Source organism: Palaemon carinicauda, chromosome 1 (genome assembly GCF_036898095.1).
Source record: "Palaemon carinicauda isolate YSFRI2023 chromosome 1, ASM3689809v2, whole genome shotgun sequence".
Lineage (NCBI taxonomy): Eukaryota > Metazoa > Arthropoda > Malacostraca > Decapoda > Palaemonidae > Palaemon > Palaemon carinicauda.
Genome location: NC_090725.1, coordinates 250,563,169 through 250,583,035, shown reverse-complemented (window position 1 = coordinate 250,583,035; position 19,867 = coordinate 250,563,169). Strand labels below are relative to the sequence as shown.

Below are 19,867 nucleotides of genomic sequence, written 5' to 3'. Positions count from 1 at the left end.
GGGAGTCTGGATGGACGGGGACATGAAAGTACGCGTCTTTTAGATCCAACGAGACCATCCAGTCTTCCTTCCTGACCGATGCTAGGACCGACTTCGTCGTCTCCATTGTGAACGTCTGCTTGGTGACAAAAGCATTGAGAGCACTGACGTCCAGCACCGGTCTCCAACCTCCTGTCTTCTTCGCTACCAGGAAGAGACGGTTGTAGAAGCCCGGGGATTGATGGTCCCGGACTATAACTACCGCTCCCTTTTGTAGCAAGAGAGACACCTCTTGTTGCAACGCTAGCCTCTTGTCCTTCTCCTTGTAGTTGGGAGAGAGGTTGATGGGAGAAGTTGCTAGAGGGGGACTGCGGCAGAACGGAATCCTGTACCCCTCCCTTAGCAACTTCACAGACGGAGCGTCTGCACCTCTGTTCTCCCAAGCCTGCCAGAAGTTCTTGAGCCTGGCTCCCACTGCTGTCTGGAGAGGTAGGCAGTCAGATTCTGCCTTTTGAGGACTTGGAACCCTTCTTCGATTTGCCACGATGACTGTCGGCACGGGTACCTCCTCTGCTGGAGGTTCTGCCACGAAAGGGCGGGATGAACCTAGACGCTGGTGTGTCCATCCTAGGTCTAGGCACGGAAGGTGAAGCTTTGGCCTTACGTGCGGAGGACGCCACCAGGTCATGGGTATCCTTCTGGATCAACGAGGCAGCCATCCCCTTGATCAGCTCTTCCGGAAAGAGACACTTGGAAAGCGGAGCAAACAACAACTCCGACTTCTGACATGGAGTGATCCCAGCAGACAAGAAGGAGCAAAGATGGTCTCTCTTCTTAAGCACTCCCGACACGTACGAAGCCGCAAGCTCACCAGACCCATCCCGAATGGCTTTGTCCATGCTAGACATGATAAGCATGGCAGAGTCCTTATCCGAAGGGGAAGTCTTTCTGCTAAACGCTCCCAAACACCAATCGAGGAAGTTGAAGATCTCAAAAGCACGAAAAACTCCCTTCAACAGATGATCCATGTCAGAAAAGGACCAGCAAATCTTAGATCGTCTCATAGCCAGCCTGCGGGGAGAGTCAACCAGACTTGAGAAGTCTCCCTGGGCAGAGGCAGGAACTCCCAAGCCGGGTTCCTCTCCCGTGGCATACCAGACGCTAGATTTGGAAGCAAGCTTGGTAGGCGGAAAGATGAAAGCAGTCTTTCCCAGCTGCTTCTTGGACTGCAACCACTCTCCCATTACCCTCAAAGCTCTCTTGGATGAGCGTGCGAGTACGAGTTTGGTGAAGGCAGGAGCTGCTGACTGCATGCCTAAAGCAAACTCGGAGGGAGGAGAGCGCGGGGTTGCAGACACAAACTGTTCCGGATACAACTCCCTGAACAGGGCAAGGACTTTCCTAAAGTCTAAGGAGGGAGGCGTAGACTTGGGTTCTTCTAAGTCGGAGTGCGGATCGTCCAAATGCGCAGCTTCGTCGTCATCAGATACTCCATCATCCGAAAGCTGAGGAGGAAGTGGCAAAGGTGGAGCAGAAAGCTGAACGGCTGAATCCGGCAGCACGGGTGCATGCGTAGCTGCTGCGGATCCAACATCATGCCGCTGCTGGTCAGTCTGCGAGCTGGCAACAACAAAAGCGGAGTGCTGGTGCGTGGGAGGGACTGCCGTGGGTTGCGGAGCATGCCGCATTGCGTCAAAACACGGCAGCTTGACAGCACCTTCCCACTGCTGATGCGGTAGCTCACGCATGTTAACGGAGGGTGCAGCATGAACATGCGTCTGGCAGGGTCGACTGCGCATCGGTGGTGGAGCTCTCACAGGTGGAGTGTGGGAGCAGGCAGCCGCAGTATCTGCTGAGCGCACAACCGTGGCAGGTTGTAGGTTAACAGGTGCAGTGTCAACCTTCTCAGCACGATACTCCTGCATGAAGGAAGCAAGCTGAGACTGCATAGTCTGCAGCATGGACCACTTAGGGTCTACCGTGGTTGGTGCGGCAACAGACGCAGTAGTTGCCTGCTGCGGAACCACTCTACCTCTTTTGGGAGGTGTGCAGTCTTCGGAAGACTGCGGCGAGTCCGAACTGACCCAGTGGCTACACCTGGGCCGTTGGACTCGCTCGGAAGGGACCTTACGCTTGAGAGGTCGTGAGACCTTGGTCCAACGTTTCTTCCTCGAAACTTCTTCCACAGACGAGGAATGAGTGGGCTCACTCGTCTGTTTGTGGATGGGACGATCTCTGACAGATACGTCCGCAACCACTGAGGGTACATCCGTACGCTGATCAAGGCCTGTCAAACCCTTTGGTCCTTCGACATTGCTTCTCCCCTGGGCTTGGGAGCTTGCAAGAGGTCCCGGACTGGGAGGACGACTGGCACGAACAGATGTACCCTCATGCGCAACACTGACACTGACACTTTTCACTTCACTTGCACTCACTACACTTCCCACTGCACTTTTCGCTTTCAACTCTTTGACATCGGCCAAAAGTTGATTCCGGGACTCCACTCTGTCACCAAGAGCCTGAATGGCCCGCATCATGTCCGCCATGGAGGGTTGAGCACTAGTAGCAGGGTCGGGAGTCACCACTACAGGGGAAGGAGTAGGTTGAGGGGCATGGGGAGAGGAAAAATCAAACGAGCGAGAAGAACTCCTCCTGAACCTATCCTTCTCTAGCCTACGTGCATTCTTTAGGAATTCGTTAAAATCGAATTCCGAAAGCCCAGCGCATTCCTCACATCGATCTTCCAATTGACAGGATTTACCCCTACAATTGGAACAAACGGTGTGAGGATCTATGGAGGCCTTCGGAAGACGCCTAGAACAAGCCCTAACGCTACACTGCCTGTACTTAGGGACTTGAGAATGGTCAGACATCTTGAATTCTTGAATTAGCTAAGGGGGAAATCCAAAATCTAGCAAAGTTCATTAACAATTAATCCAAATCTGATCAAAAAGCTTGATAAGCTAATGATAAAGGTTCCTGAATAGCGAAAGCTAAAATCTAGAGCGAATACATCACCAAAATCGTGAAAAACAACTCCAGAAACAACAGCGTATCCAAGTAGGTCTTGCCGGTGGCACGACAGAGTTCTTGTTGACAAGAAGTACCTGAGTACCTGCTCGACAGATGGCGCTGTTGATGTACACCCCTACCTGTATAGCGATCGCTGGCGTATCCCGACCTTAGATTTTTCTGTCGGGCAACAGAGTTGACAGCTACATGATCATCGGGTAAGATTAATATTGAAAAATTAATTTTTATAAGTTTATAATAAATGGAAAGTTAATCGAAGAGGCCTATAAAGGCGGAGAGATATAAAATAAAATAGATCTATAACTTGTTAAGCAAAATTACCAAAAACCTAAACACACTTCCGTCTAAGGGAAGGGTCGGCCATTTAAAAGTGAAAGAGAGTCCATACTCTCTTCGTCACCATAATTAAATCTATCCAAAACGAGTTCAAGTTTTGAAATGAAGATAAAACCCCTGCATAGCGAAAGCTCAAAACTGGAATAGTGTACTTCACCAAATCGTTGTGAAAACAAATCCAGTTAGGGACGGCGTATTTAGTAGGTCTTGCCTGTGGCACGACAGAGGGAAAATTGGTTCTTTGTTGACATCGAGTACTTGAGTACCTACTTGACAGATGGCGCTGTTGATGTACACCCCCACCTGTATAGCGATCGCTGGCGTATTCCGCCCGTAGGTTTTTTCTGGCGGGCAGCAGGGATGCAGCTATATGATCATCGGGTAAGTTTGATATTGAAAAATACAGGTTTGTATCACTAGGAAAAATAAAAATTACTTCCAAATTTGTAATTTTTTCAAACACTAATACAAACCCTCGTTATTTATAGGGATTGACTTACCCCTTAGGAGTGTGAAAGTACAAACCAACTGGCTGGTCTTTGACCAGGGGCTTTCCCGTAAGTCCTCTGCACGGAACGGAGAAACTCTGACACCTCGCTAAATAATTTGTGCAAAGCCCCTTTAGCAGCCTGAGAAATCTGTGATTGTGTGATACTAGCAGTGTGACTAGTCTAAGTAAGAATTCTCAGATATGTAGGAATCTTTGAACCAACCATAGATGAAACCCAATCCCACCTCGTCAGGGGATATGGGGACAAAAAAAAAAGTATATATCTCTATACCAGGTTACACAGGGGTAATGGCTTTACCTACAAACAGAGGATACCACCTTGCAGAGTACCGTAAGTGTTACCCTGATATGGGAATATGAAAGAAAGAAAGAGCCAGTCATTCTTGTCATTCATACCAGACGTAATCCCAGGTAACTCTGCCCTCTACCATCTGCTACTTTTCCATGAAGGAGCCTTAGGTGTTTAAACCATTAATTGTGTAGCCACTACAGGACCAAGCTCCTGTGGGTCACATCTTGTAGGAAGTAGGTGATGAGGGTTATCTGTGGCTTCCATACACCCACTTGTAGAACCTGTGTCACTGAGTAGTTTTTCTTGAACGCTATGGACGTATCTATGTCCCTAATATCATGAGCTCGGGGTCATCTCATTTGTGGAGAAGGATCAAGGTTCAATGCTCGGTCTATGACCTTGCAACTCCAAGCAGAGATTGTGTTCTAGGTAATCCTTCTCTTGACCTTCCCCATACTGACAAAGAGTGCTGACACTTGGGGGGAGAGCTCCTGGGCAGGTAAGATCCAAACTCTGCGTGAGAAAAAATTCCAACGAAGAGGACATGTTAACTCCTTTCAGCCTAAAAGCAAGGCTCAAGGCCGAGCGGTAGCCATTCACTGCTGAGAACGAGTTTTTTTCCTCCCGAAGGTACCCAAGGAACTCCGCTATTACTGAAAATTGGCCTCAAGGGGAGAGATACACCTCCACAACACAACCACAGAAGACAATACACTTAGGCTGGTAAACAGCAACTGAAGATTTCCGGAGATATCCAGAACATCCTCTTCGCCACTTATTGCAAAAAGCATCTCCGTGTGAGATGCTGGATAATCTTTAGACGTAATCCTACGACTTTGTGGAAGATGTTCACGCATGGTTGTCTAAGTAGGTCGTGTCGTGGAGGGAATTATTATTATTACTATCATTATTATTACTAGTCAAGCTACAACCCTAATGGGAAAAGCAAGACACTAAAAGTCCAAGGGCTCAAACAGGGAAAAATAGCCCAGTGAGGAAAGGAAATAAATAAATGATGAAAACAAATTAACAATAAATCATTCTACAAACAGTTACAATGCAAAACATATATGTCATACATAAACTATAAAAAGACTTATGTCAGCCTGTTCAAAATGAAAACATTTGCTGCAACTTTGAACTTTAGAAGTTCTACAGATTCAACTACCCGATTAGGAGGACCATTCCACAACTTGGTCACAGCTACAATAAAACTTCTAGAATACTGTGTAGTATTGAGCCTCATGATGGGGAAGTCCTGGCTTTTAGAATTAACTGCCTGTCTATTATTACGAACAGGATTGAATTGTCCAGGAAGATCTGAATGTAGAGGATGGTCAGAATTATGAAAAATCTCTTGGGACTTCTGTCAGCAGCTGAAGAAGGTCCAAGAACCATTCTGCCTGATGCCATTGCAGAGCTATAAGGGTCATTGCGGAGGATCTTGCCTTGTTGAGCACCCTTGTCATCATGCAGAACGAGGAAAAGGCGTAAATATCGATGTTATCTCACCATGGCTGGAATGCATCCTGCCAGAGGGCCTGGGGATCCGGGACTGGTGAACAGATGAGTGGCAGCCTGTAGTTCAGGGACATAATGAACAGGTCCACTGTTGGGGAACCCCAAAGAGTCAGGATTCTGTTGGCTACCAGATGATTCAAAGACCACAAGGAGGCTACTATCTGAGTTGCTCAGATTGTCTGCAAGCATGTTCCTTTTGCCCGGAATGACGCAAGCTGATAGTGACACCGAATTGCCTTCTGCCCATCAAAGAATCTCTACTGCTAGATGGCAAAGGTGCTGCAAGAAGGTACCGCCTTGTTTGATTATATAAGCCCTTACCATGGTGTTGTCGCTCATTAACAGCACCGAGTGACCAGCCAGGAACTGATGGAACTGCTGAGTGGCTAGGAAGGCTACCTCATCTCTAGGTGATTTATGTGCTGGTACCTTTCGGACTCAGTCCAGAGCCCAGAGGCTGTGAGGTGCAGTATGTAGCCCCCAACGTCTTTTGATACTTCTGAAAGGAACATCAATTCTGGGGGATAGACGAGCATCAAGTCCGTCTTCTGTTCGGGTCCCATAGGGACCAGAGTATCCGGAGAGTACTTGTACTGAACAACCTGAATTTTAGCTGCTATTGAAGAGATTGGCTGGGAGAGCATCTTGTTGAAAGAAGAGAATTGGCATCTTCTTCTGCCTCTGGATCCTGTCTTATGAAGGGAAGACATTTTGCAGGCTGGTGTTGATGATTATGCCTAGGTATACCAGTCTCTGATAAGAAAGTATGAATAACTTCTCGTGATTTACCACAATCCCCAAATTGCAGCAAAATTCAAGGAGTTTGTCTCGGTATTAAAGAAGGGTAGCCACTGAGAGTGCTGGGACCAGCCAGTTGTCCAGGTATCTTAGGATACGGATGGCGATCCTATAGGTACAGGTTAACACTAGAGTAAAACCTCTCGTGAAAGCCCGAGGTGTTGTAGAAAAACTGAAGCACCGCATCTTGAACTGGTATTGCCTGTATGATCCTTAGATACTTCCTTGATGATGGATAAACTGGGATCTAGAAGGATGTGTCCTTGGGATCCAGCAAGCACATGAAGTCCTGTGGTCTTACTGCTTGTCTGACTGTGTCTGCCGTCTCCATGATATCTTGTTCCGGGAGAAGATATCGAATACTGGTAACTTCTACCAGAAAGTTGATTATAATAGCTCGGAGAGACTGATGAAAAAAGTAATCATACAGTATATTGACGACGTAATGTATAAATCCGGATGTCCGAACGGATGTTCAGATTGTGTAGATTGTTGAGAAACCTGCCATTACACCTCCACAAGTGGATGGGTCTGTGATGATGTGCATGACTTAGTGGCCAAACAGCAGATATTCTTTCCCTGTAGTCAACCTCAGTCACTGGGTAGGATTCATGAGCGACACTTTGTTTGCATAAGCCCTTGCAGATCAAAAACTCTTTGTTTAATTTGGATCACCTGTTCCCGAGCAGTCCCGCGATTGTTGATCCTCAATACCCGGCAGGAGTTGCGAGAGGACCTGTGCGATCTAGCATTATGATTCACTAAAGGGACCGAAGGAGTCCCTCCAGACAAGGTACGGACGAAGAAGCGATGAGTATTCCTAACTCGTAGGAGAGGTATCGCAGTCCCTTAAGAGGTAAGCCTAACTCGCGGACGAGAAAGGAGTTATCCCTAAAGACAAAAGGCTTGTTTGCACAAGTCCCGAGGGAGACTGAGTCAACGGAGACATGACGACAAGGTGTAAAGAGGAGAGGATCCCTTGAATCTGTGTTGCTACAGTTCATAAACGTAACCATGAGCAGACTGCATTTCCTAGAAAAAATGGGGGTGAAAAGAATAACTCTAGGAGTTTTGTCTTACGGAAATATTGTCCTATACAGGCGTGACGGGGCGAGGAAATCACAAGGAATCAGAACTCGAAAATGTGTAAGCGATCCTACGAGTTCCCTAGTTCATGGAGACAAGGAGAAAATAATTCAAAAAGGATTTTGTTTCTTGAGTCTCGTAACAAATTGCAGGGGAAGGCGACAAGAGCAAGTGAAAAGAAGGCTTCTATTGTAGTGACCCCTGTGTTATGTTCTACCTTTCTTGAGAGGTCCGGCGGTGTATGAGTGAGAGCGCATGTGCAACTAACATAGCACCTGTCATCCAAAGCAGATGACGACTTGTAAGGTAACCATATACTGTACCAGAACAAGTAACCAGGGTTAGAGACCGGGAGCAGAGGAGGTGACCTAGTTGCTAATGCACACGACACGTCAGCCCACTAGTAGTAGTAGTGGTTCGATGAACGTTCGTGAACACTGATGAGAACGGGTGATCCAATGAAGAAGTTTGCGATTCCACATGCACAGGCTCTTTAAACATCAGCATGACCTCTTGAGTCATGACAAGAGCCAAAGCTCATACAGAGAAGTTCTAAAGATAAATTGGATCAAGAATCCTATCCCACTGTACTTGCTCTGGATAAAGAGTCTAGTGAGTGTGGTCTAGATTAGGAGACTTACTAGAAGACTCGATAAGCAATCGTTGAAGCAATAGTGCTTGACCGCTCTTATGTATGATGAGTGGAGAAGAAAAGTCTTGCAGGGAAGAGCAGTGTGCTTGCTTGCTGTGAGGATCGTAGTGGCTGGTGCTCTGCGATCCTCGCCAGAGAAGTTCTTCGTAGAACAAAGTCGGAAAAACCACCTCAAGAGCAAAGACCTCCGAGACTCGTCGGCGGTGTTGGCAATCTACCCACAAGCGGGAAGTGCTATTTGTCAAAAGCGGAGGGAATCTTTACCTAGGAAGGGAAAGTCGCAAACCAGGCAGCACTGTGACACTAAATAGTGATCGCTATTCTCAGCGTTGTAACGAGCTGGCCTGACGGGGCATGTTGGGAATTCCGTCGCGAGATGGAGACTGGTCATGAGCCGCCTGTATTGCCTCGTTGTTTCTTCTGAAGAGCGGTAGAGAATAGAAGGGCGATCATGAGGAGAAGAATCGTCAGGCGCTTCAAGTAGTTACTAGAGCTCCAGGAACCTGGAAGTGCGTTGGCGGGCAATCGCGAGGTGACAGGCGATCACGAGCTGATGGACGATCGCGGACTTACGGACGATCGCGGGCTGATGGGCCGGACGAACTGAAGGGCGAACGCAAGCTGACAGGTGATCATGAGTTGACGGGAGATCCCGAGCTGACGGGTGTCACAGGCTGACAAGCGTCGCAGGTTGACCAGCGATCGCAAACTGATGGGCAATCACGAGCTGATGAGCGATCGTGAGCTGCAGCAGGAAAGGGCGAGGTAAGGAGACAGCTATACGAGACAAGTCAGCTGGGCGAGATGAGTTAGCTGGGAGAGACGAATCTGCTGGGCAAGACGAGTCTACTGGGTGAGACGAGACTGCTGGGAGAATGGGCTGACGGATGCTGGAAATGTCAAGCTCACCAAGGGCGAGGAGCATCTTCATAATCTCACGTGCCACACTCTGAAGGGTTAGAGAAGGCATTGATGAATCCATAACCCTCTCTTAATCCCATGTGGCAAAGACTACTCCAGGGAGCACCGAACCCATGTACAGGAAAGGAACCCACCATGAGTAACAAGATCAAGCTTCGGACTTTGCTCTTCGTCCACTGGTTGAGCGAGCTCAGAACAAGGGAGAGCGCCATCATCCGCATGATGATTAGGAACTGCAGCAGGTGCAGACAATGAGTAGCAGCTTCCACAGGAATATGCTTTGGACTTTGCACTTCGTTTGCAGGCTACTATCGCAGAACAAGGGAGTGCATTGTCATCAGCTTTAAAGAAAGCCTAACACGCGAACGGGAATGGTGTTCCCTGAGAAGCACAGGAATATGCTTCCGACTTTGCACTGCTTACGCCAGCTGCATAAGCCGAACGATGGAGTGCGACATTGTTAGCGCTGAAGAAAATCATTCGGGAGAAAAACCTAACCGGAAAACGGGAAAAGCGCAGCAACATACTTGAGACTTTGCACTCCCTTTGCCGGCTGCCATTGCAGAACAAGGAAGTGCTTCGTCATCAGCGTACAGGGGCAGGACAGAAGTTGAGCTCTGAGTTGCCCGCAAGCAGCCTTTCGGAGAACGACTCCCCTGCGGAGGAGGCCCGAGCCACTGCACTAGGGGAAGCAAGGGAGGCCTCCAACCTAAGGATTGTCCGGCGTCAAAGGGGGGAGAGATCGTAAGAAAAGATTCTCTACTCTCGAGGAAAAACCCAGTACACGCTGTCTCCAAAACAGCAACACTCACACCTGCGAAAATTAAACCAAAACCTAAAAGAACAAATTAGTCAAAGGACAGTAGAAAAAAAAGGTTGGGCGGTGAAGAGAAATGAACATCCACTTTCCACCGTGCCAAAAGTAAAAGTGACTATTGAACACAGGTGTGTGTGTGTGTGTGTGAGCAGGGTAACCAGTACTATGCCCCTATTCCCCCTGCTAAGTAGTAGTGGGATAGTTACACCTTGCTAAAAGTCTTATGGCTAGTCTTCCAGCTTTTCCGAAAGTATATTCCCTAATAAAGAGCAAAAGGGTTTGTATTTAATATCAGAACAAAAAAGCAAATATTAAGACCTAGACCAGATAAAACTTAGGCAGAAATTTAATACAGTAATACCAAAGATTGGAAAGAACTAATTACATGTCTAACTTACTTAAAAGAAAAAGCCTGGGGTGACAACATTAATGATGCAGGAAACATATCTAAATAAAATAATGAGATCTATGATTGAACAAATTTCTAATTCTCAAGTACTGTGTTATATAACATCAACTACCTGTGGTTTTATTGAGGACACCTAAGAAAACAATATCTTTGTTAGGAGAAGTGTCACTGTCACTATAATTCTTTCCAACATAGTTAAGCCAAGGAGTTTCAACAGTAAACAGTCTTTGGCTCTTGTATCGGAGATTTCCTGTAATATTCTGGTGTAAAACTCCTTTAAGATTTCCACTCTTCGTGGGCTTCCCATTCGAAAATGTTGCTGTAAAAGTAAAATGAAGTTATTAGTATCAGGACTTTTTAAAATAGGTAATTTGTATTTTTCCCAACTATACAAACCTGAGTCCTTTAATAAGAGTATGACTTTAGCATAGCTGAAATGGCCCAATTAATCTTTTGTTAAGGTAGCAGTAATGGCTGGCAAGCGGAGGGTAGAGCCCATCCCCTCTACAGGTAAACGACTATTACAATACTGTATTATTCAAATGGGAAGATTTAACAGCCAAATGAGTCTAGCTCAACTTACAGAGCTGTCCCAAGTAAATTTGGGAGATAATGTATACAGTATATACATATATACAGTACATTTATGTTAAATCTAATAAATAAAAAATAATTATAGTACAGTACATATAAGAAATAATAAAGAGATAAAAGTCTGTAATAAATAGGAATTTAAGTCTGTAGTAAATAGAAATTTAAGTCTTATCCATAATAGCTATGCTTCTTAAAAGTTAAAATCCTAAAAATAGACAAACTCTCAGATTTTGATAAAATGTCAGACAAACTTTACTGATAAAAAAGTTCCATATTTTATAATCAATTTGTATTTTTTCTAATTTTACAAACTTAAGACTTATAAAAGGAATGTGACTTCAGTGAAGGTTGGACAGCCGATTAAACTAGCAAAGCCAGTAGTAGTAGCTGGCAGGTGGCAGGTAGGCGCCACAAGGTAGCATAACCTTCACTTTAACCTAAACCTGCAACTTGCGAGGTGGTTGAAGCAGGAAGTCACCTTTCAGTGTAACTTAAGGTCTCGGTCTCATATTTGTATGATTAGGAAAATTGACAAATTTGAAAGTACTTTGTATTTTTCCTATAGCTATTTATTAGGGATTATCTTTTGGCAGGGGGTTTTCACGTACGGGCTTGGCCCGTAACTGAGAAAAACCCGACACCTTGCTAGAACTTCATGCAATGCACATATAGGGGCCTGAGCACCCTGTTGGCAAGTAAAAAACTAGCAATGTGACTGTCTGGGTAAGAATATTCCGAGATATATAGGAATGTTGATATCAAACGTGACAAATTCGTTGATAATTTGTATTTTTTGTAACAATACAAACCTTAGCTATTTATTTCGGGGTATTACTTTCTGTGAAGCAGAAATGATGAGCCATTAAAATTTAGAGAGGGTTAACAACCCATACCACTAGTTAGTGGGGGGGGGGGGTAGCTTGCTACTACCTCCACACCTGTGATTTAGCTCACTTTGCTTGGAGGTAGGACTTCAAGGGGGATTGGGTTGGCGGGCAAGTTTGTATAAATAGCTAAGGTTTGTATAGTTAGGCAAAATACAAATTATCTACGAATTTGTCCTTTGTTCCGTAACTGGAATATAAACCATGCTATTTATTAGGGGCGACTCACCCATTAGGAAGGGTGGACGTCCCTGCCAATCTGGCTTTTGGCCTTACCCCGGGACTCCTTATCTGAGTATATTAGTACTCCCAAATAAGGAGGAGACCGGAGAATTTGAACCCTGTTCTGAGAGGAAGGTCTCAATTCCGACCGGAAAAAGGCAGGTTGTAAGTTTGTGAGTTAGGAAAGGTCTAGTGATGAGAGGATGTCCCATCCTTTCAGTTGAAGGTGAAGGCTCAAGGTTGAGTGATCGTCTTTACCTGTTGAAACTGTAAAGGGGGGTCTTTTCCTCTTCCATATACTCGAGGAATTCGCTATTGCTGGAATAGAGTTATCGAGTGGAGAGAGACACTTTCCCATGACACCAACCACATAAGATGTTATACTGCCTGGTAGACTGATGCTGTGGAATTCCTCAGATATCTAGACAACCTTTTCGCAACTTATTGCGAAAAGCCTCTGTGAGAGAGGAGGTACTGGGTAGTCTCCAGGCGTAAGATCATAGCAAAGCTATAGCTTGTGGTAGGTGTCGAAGTGGGTTGTCTGTGATGTGGAGAGGGTTCTCTTGGAGACTATCAGAAGCTGCAAAAGGTTTGGGAACCGTTTTGGGTAATGCCATAGCGGAGCTATGAGAGTCCTAAAGTGGCTGACTGATGTTCTAGCTTTTTTGAGTGCCCTTCTGTTTTTTGCCAGAGAGCCTTGGTGTCTAGGGCTGGTGAACAACAGCACCTGAGGTTCAGGGGCGTTGCGAACAGATCCCAAGTGGGAGGACCCCGTAAAGTCAGGACTTTGTCGGCTACAAGGTGATCCAAAGACCATTTTGTATACCTTATCTGAGATGCTGTGCACAGACTATCGGCGAGCACATTCCTCTAGTCTGGAATGAAGCTGGCTGATAGTGGTACCGAACGGACTTTGGCCCATCTTAGTCTTTATACTGTTAGATGGGAAGAGGCTGCGAGCACTTTCCTTCTTGCTTGTCGATGTGAGCCTCTATGTGGTGTGTGGTATTGTCGCCCATTACATTACTGAGTGGTCTGTTAGGAACTGATGAGGCTGCTGAGGGACCGGAAAGTTGGCCTTCATCTCTTAAGAGATTTAAGTGAAGGTACTTTCGGACTCTGTCCAGAGGCCTGAGGTGGTGTGGTGCAGCACTATGGTCCCGTCTCTCTTCTTTTGATGTGTTCTAAGCACAGCATCAAGTCCGAGGGGTTGGGAAGGATGAGGTTATACCACTCTGTAGATACTCGACTGACACCCATCCCTTGAGGTTTGTTTAAACTTCTGGTCCCATGGGGGTCAGAATGTCTAGGGGATCGAGGATCTGATTCCCATCGGACTCAAGTCACTCTGGGATGGGAGTAGTTCTTGTTTTGAAAAAGTTTTGTGGAGATTGGTATCTAGAATCATTCCCAAATACTGTACACAGTCTTCTGGGAGGGAAGTAGGGAAGACTTCCACAGGTTTACCTTGATCACTGGATCTTGGTAAAAAGACTTCAGAAGTTCCGGTGCTAATGCAAGGTTGTCACTGAGTCTGCTAAGGTCAGTCAGTCATCCCGAAACGGAGGAGACAGAAGCCAATCCTGTGAGACCAGGATCGGTGTAGTGGAAAGACCGAAACACAGTGCCCTGAACTGGTGTTTCTTGTTTGTCTAGACTGAATCTTCCAACCTTCCTAGATGGATGGTTTGGGCCTGGAAGTATGTGTCCTTTAGGTCCAGTGTGCAAATGAAGACCTGAGGTCTTAGCCCTTGTCCGAACTCCAACATGGTATGGACATCGACCCAAAGGGACAGCTCCTTGCGGAACCTTTCGCATGGGAGATTATTGACACTGGGGTCTTGACTTGTGGCATAAAGGATCGGACACGATACCCTGTGTAAGGATTCTTCCCTGAGAGAGAATCCCTTTAACTGACAGAAGGAAGTCAACGCTTAACCCTAAAATGCGCCCCGATGGGATTGATGATATTCCTTAGAGTAGCATCAGTCTAGCGAATGTTAATCAATGGTTAATGGTTGGGTATCGTGGTTACTGTGCAGTTGGAGAGTGCTCGCAAGTAGTTCCCTGTCGACAAGTCGCTGATGAGGGTTGTCGATCGTTTGCCGATCACTTTAGTGAATTGGTGTGATGGCGAACGCCCAGTAGAGAGAAGTGTGTTGTATACCTTCTGATCTAGGGAACTATGGGAAGAGGTTGACTAGAAAGTCTGAGTCACGAACTGCTGGCGAATTGTCGATGATTGGTGAATCGGCAGTCTTTGAGCCGAAGATGGTAACTGACAGGCAGATGAAGGCTGTCTGGTCAGTCAGCCAAGGTAGGTTGGCGATAAATGAGTTGGTAATCTGCTTTGAGCCCTGAGAGACAGCAGAATGGTTTAATGATAATCCGTTGGTGATGGTAAGCCATTGATGATCAGCGATCGATCGCGGACCGGTGATCGGTGAGCTAGAGATCAGCAAGCTGACTATGGTCCCTCCTGGTTGGTCCGAGATCAGCAAGCAGACGATGGGCTGGTCAGAGATCAGCGAGCTGAGTTCGATGATCGAAGAAAGATGAGCTGCCCATCGGTGATCTAGTGATCAGCAAGCTGATGACTGTTTATTGACTAGCAATCGGTGATTGGAACGCTAGCAATCGGAGATCGTTAGTCATTGGAGGGACTAGAGGTGAATGATCAAAGCTGAGCTAGCAATTGGCGATCTGGTGATCGGCGAGCTAGCAATCAGCAAACCATGAACTAGCCATCAGCTAACAGTGATCTAGAGATCAGTCTGTTGATGCTTTCTTGTTTGCTGATGGTGGCTCTTTGACAAGAGCTGGCGCATTGGCGAGCATTGGATCTGCGAGCACTGGTTCTTTAGCAAGAGCTGGTGCATTGGATCTGAGACCGCAACTGCGCAGGAAAGCGCTGGTCTGAGAGTGCAGAAGAGCGCTAGAGAACAGGCAAGCACTGACTCTTTATGAAGAGTTGGTGCATTGGCGAGCATAGCTATAGAAGCCACCGCTCAGCCCCGAGAGCATAGTCGCTAGTAACATGGTCCGGCCTTGCAACCGCTCAGCCCCTTGAGCAAGTCACAAGGGCGGTCGCTCAGCCCCAAGAGCATAACCGCCTAAGGACCAGGAAAGGGTAAGAAGGGAAGTTAACTGACTACCCTAGAGGCAAACCTCCTTATCGTTTTAGGATGCACTGAAGAGCTGACAGTAGTCACGGGGGAACTTCTAAGAGAAGGGAACGCCCCTGACGATGTCCTAGAGAGACGGCGGCGACGGCAGACTCCCCAGGCATAAACAGGACAGCTCTGCTTCGAAGGCACACTACAGGCACGAAGAAACAGCATCGTAAACTGGGAAATAAAAATGAATAATTATCAAACAGAAATTCCCCCGGGTGAAACTCCGAAGAGAAACCCCGAGGGAAAGTAAAACAAGAACGAAAGTAGGTATGCGCCCTCCTCCCCCACTGACATGCACGGGTGAGGGGGGGGGACGAAAAAGTTAACAAAACAGAAATTATAACATTATAATTATGCAACTGACTTTGAATGTTCCAAGGATCACAGACCCCCGAAGGAACGTGTTCCCCGAGCTGAAAAGTTAAAATGTTATTTTTATTAGTAAAATAAATTTTTGAATATACTTACCCGATAATCATGTAGCTGTCAACTCCGTTGCCCGACAGAATTCTATGGAGGGATACGCCAGCTATCACAATACTAGAAGGGGGTGTACTTACCAGCGCCACCTGTGGCCAGGTACTATAGTACTTCTTGTTGACACCTCCTCAATTTTTCCTCGGTCCACTGGTTCTCTATGGGGAGGAAGGGAGGGTCAATTAAATCATGATTATCGGGTAAGTATATTCAAAAATTTATTTTACTAATAAAAATAACATTTTTCAATATTAAACTTACCCGATAATCATGTAGCTGATTCACACCCAGGGGGGTGGGTGAAAACCAGTGTACAAGATTGAAGGATAGCTAAGTATCCCATATTTCATATAACAGTTATCTCAAATAACAATGAAATAATAAGTACCTGGTAAGGAAGTCGAATTGAACCGTTACTCTGCCTCTTTTTTAAGTTCGTCTTCCTTACTGAGCGCAGCGTTCCTCTTGGAGGCTGAATCAACTCAAAGGTGCTAAAGTATATAGGGCTGCAACCCCTACTAAAGGACCTCTACACAACCTCTAACCCAGGCGCTTCTCAAGAATGAATTGACCACCCGCCAAATCAAAAGGATGCGGAAGGCTTCTTAGCCTACCGTAACAACCATAAAAACAACAATAAAAGCATTCAAGAGAAAGGTTAAAAAAGGTTATGGGATTAAGGGAATGTAGTGGCTGAGCCCTCACCTACTACTGCACTCGCTGCTACGAATGGTCCCAGGGTGTAGCAGTTCTCGTAAAGAGACTGGACATCTTTAAGATAAAATGATGCAAACACTGACTTGCTCCTCCAATAGGTTGCATCCATTATGCTCTGCAGAGAACGGTTTTTATTAAAGGCCATCGAAGTAGCTACGGCTCTTACTTCGTGGGTCCTTACCTTCAGCAATGCAAGGTCTTCCTCCTTTAAGTGAGAATGGGCTTCTCTAATCAGAAGCCTTATATAATACGAAACCCCGTTCTTGGACATGGGCCTCGAAGGTTTCTTGATGGCACACCATAAGGCTTCTGACTGTCCTCGAATAGGTTTAGACCTATTAAGATAATACTTGAGAGCTCTGACAGGGCAAAGAACTCTCTCTAGTTCGTTACCTACCATGTTGGAGAGGCTAGGTATTTCAAACGATCTAGGCCAAGGACGTGAAGGAAGTTCGTTCTTTGCTAGGAATCCGAGCTGAAAAGAACATGTTGCAGATTCGGTCGTGAAACCAATGTTCTTGCTGAAGGCATGAACCTCACTGACTCTCTTAGCTGTTGCAAGGCAGACGAGAAAAAGAGTCTTGAGGGTAAGGTCCTTGAAGGAAGCTGACTGGAGAGGTTCGAACCTAGGTGACATAAGGAACCTTAAGACTACGTCTAGGTTCCAGCCTGGAGTGGATAGACGACGTTCTTTAGAAGTCTCAAAAGACTTAAGGATGTCTTGAAGGTCCTTGTTGGCAGAAAGGTCCAAACCTCTGTGGCGGAGAACTGAAGCCAACATACTCCTGTACCCTTTAATCGTAGGGGCTGAAAGGGATCTCTCATTCCTAAGATGTAATAGGAAGTCAGCTATTTGGGTCACAGAGGTATTGGTAGAGGATACTGAATTGGCTCTACACCAGCTCCGGAAGACTTCCCACTTAGATTGGTAGACTCTACGAGTGGAAACCCTTCTTGCTCTGGCAATCGCACTGGCTGCCTCCTTCGAAAAGCCTCTAGCTCTAGCGAATCTTTCGACAGTCTGAAGGCAGTCAGCCGAAGAGCGTGGAGGTTTGGGTGCAACCTGTCTACGTGAGGTTGACGTAGAAGGTCCACTCTTAGAGGTAGAGTCCTGGGGATGTCGACTAGCCATTGAAGTACCTCTGTGAACCATTCTCTTGCAGGCCAAAGGGGAGCAACCAGCGTCAGCCGTGTCCCTTCGTGCGAGATGAATTTCTGCAGGACTTTGTTTATTATCTTGAACGGTGCGAATGCGTAAAGGTCGAGATGGGACCAGTTCAGCAGAAAAGCATCCACATGAACTGCTGCAGGGTCTGGAACTGGGGAACAGTACAGCGGAAGTCTCTTGGTCATGGAGGTGGCAAACAGATCTATGGTAGGTTGACCCCACAAGGTCCAAAGTCTGTTGCACACACTCTTGTGGAGGGTCCATTCCGTGGGAATGACCTGATTCCTTCTGCTTAGGCGATCTGCTGAGACGTTCATGTTGCCCTGAATGAACCTCGTGACCAAAGTGAGGTTTTGACTTCTTGACCAAATGAGGAGGTCCCTTGCGATCTCGTATAGGCTCCTCGAATGGGTCCCTCCTTGCTTGGAGATGTAAGCCAAGGCTGTGGTGTTGTCTGAGTTCACCTCCACCACCTTGCCTAGCAGGAGGGACTTGAAGTTCAGCAGGGCTAAATGAACTGCTAGTAGCTCCTTGCAGTTGATGTGGAGCGTTCCCTGTTCCTCGTTCCACGTTCCCGAGCATTCCCGTCCGTTCAAGGTCGCACCCCAGCCCGAGTCCGATGCATCTGAGAAGAGATGAAGATTGGGGGTCTGAATAGCCAACGATAGGCCCTCCCTGAGAAGGAGATTGGTCTTCCACCACAAGAGAGTGGTCTTCATCTCTTTGGTGACTGGGATAGAGACTGCTTCGAGAGTCAAACCCTTGTCCCAATGAGCTGCAAGATGGAATTGAAGAGGGCGGAGGTGGAGTCTCCCTAGCTCGACGAACAGGGCCAGTGATGAAAGGGTCCCTGTGAGACTCATCCACTGTCTCACCGAGCAACTGCTCCTCTTCAGCATGCTCATGATGCAATCTAGGGCTTGGCTTATCCTTGGGGCCGATGGAAAAGCCCGAAAATCCTGACTCCGAATCTCCATTCCCAGGTACACAATGGATTGGGAGGGAATGAGCTGAGACTTTTCTATGTTGACTAACAGACCCAGTTCTCTGATTAAGTCCAAAGTCCAGTTGAGACTCTCCAGACAGCGACGACTCGTGGAGGCTCTCAACAGCCAGTCGTCTAAGTAGAGGGAGGCTCTGATGTCCGATAAGTGGAGGAATTTTGCTATATTCCTCATCAGATGCGTGAACACCATAGGAGCTGTGCTTAGGCCAAAACACAGGGCTTGGAATTGGTAGACAACCTTTCCAAAAACGAATCTCAGGAAAGGTTGGGAGTCTGGATGAATAGGAACGTGAAAGTAGGCATCTTTCAGGTCCAACGAGACCATCCAGTCCTCCTGCCTGACCGCTGCTAGGACCGACTTCGTCGTCTCCATCGTGAACGTCTGCTTGGTGACATACGCATTGAGCGCGCTGACGTCCAGCACCGGTCTCCAACCTCCTGTCTTCTTGGCCACCAGAAAGAGACGGTTGTAGAAGCCCGGGGATTGATGGTCCCGGACTATAACCACTGCCTTCTTCTGCACAAGTAGCGACACCTCCTGGTGCAACGCTAGCCTCTTGTCCTCTTCTTTGTAGTTGGGAGAGAGGTTGATGGGAGATGTGGTCAGAGGGGGTTTGTGGCAGAATGGAATCCTGTAACCCTCCCTCAGCCAACTGACAGACTGGGCGTCTGCACCTCTCTTTTCCCAGGCTTGCCAGAAGATCTTGAGTCTGGCTCCTACTGCTGTCTGGAGATGCGGAGAGTCAGTTTTTTCCTTTAGAAGCCTTGGAACCTTTCCTAGACTTGCTCCTGGAAGAGTCTGGACGGGAGCTTCCTCGGCTGGGGGCTCTACCACGAAAGGGCGGTATGAACCTCGTAGCAGGAGTATCAGCCACTGGGGTGCGATAAGTCCTGGGGACTGAGGTAGCAACCTTAGTCTTACGAGCCGATGAGGCTACAAGATCATGTGTGTCCTTTTGTATCAGGGCAGCAGACAAGTCCTTAACCAGCTCTTCGGGGAAGAGGAACTTCGAGAGCGGAGCGAAAAGGAGTTGAGACCTTTGACAAGGTGTAATGCTGGAGGAAAGGAAGGTACATAGCTGTTCCCTTTTCTTAAGGACCCCTGACACAAACATCGACGCAAGCTCGCCAGATCCATCTCTAATGGCCTTATCCATGCAGGACATTAATAGCATGGCAGAATCCTTGTCCGCAGGGGAGGTCTTCTTGCTGAGGGCCCCCAGGCACCAGTCTAGGAAGTTGAACATCTCAAATGCTCTAAAAACACC

The 19,867-nt window shown here is 47.0% G+C and overlaps 1 protein-coding gene across 1 annotated transcript in view; it reads right to left on the bottom strand.

Annotated features, from left to right (window-relative positions):
* The window catches only part of Polr1E (RNA polymerase I subunit E), a 151,064-nt gene that overhangs the window by 119,380 nt on the left and 11,817 nt on the right, over positions 1 to 19,867 (bottom strand). Inside the window, exon 2 of the mRNA XM_068388998.1 lies at positions 10,468 to 10,674. Coding sequence (XP_068245099.1) covers positions 10,468 to 10,674 — 207 coding nt within the window. The remainder of the gene's footprint in view (positions 1 to 10,467; positions 10,675 to 19,867) is intronic.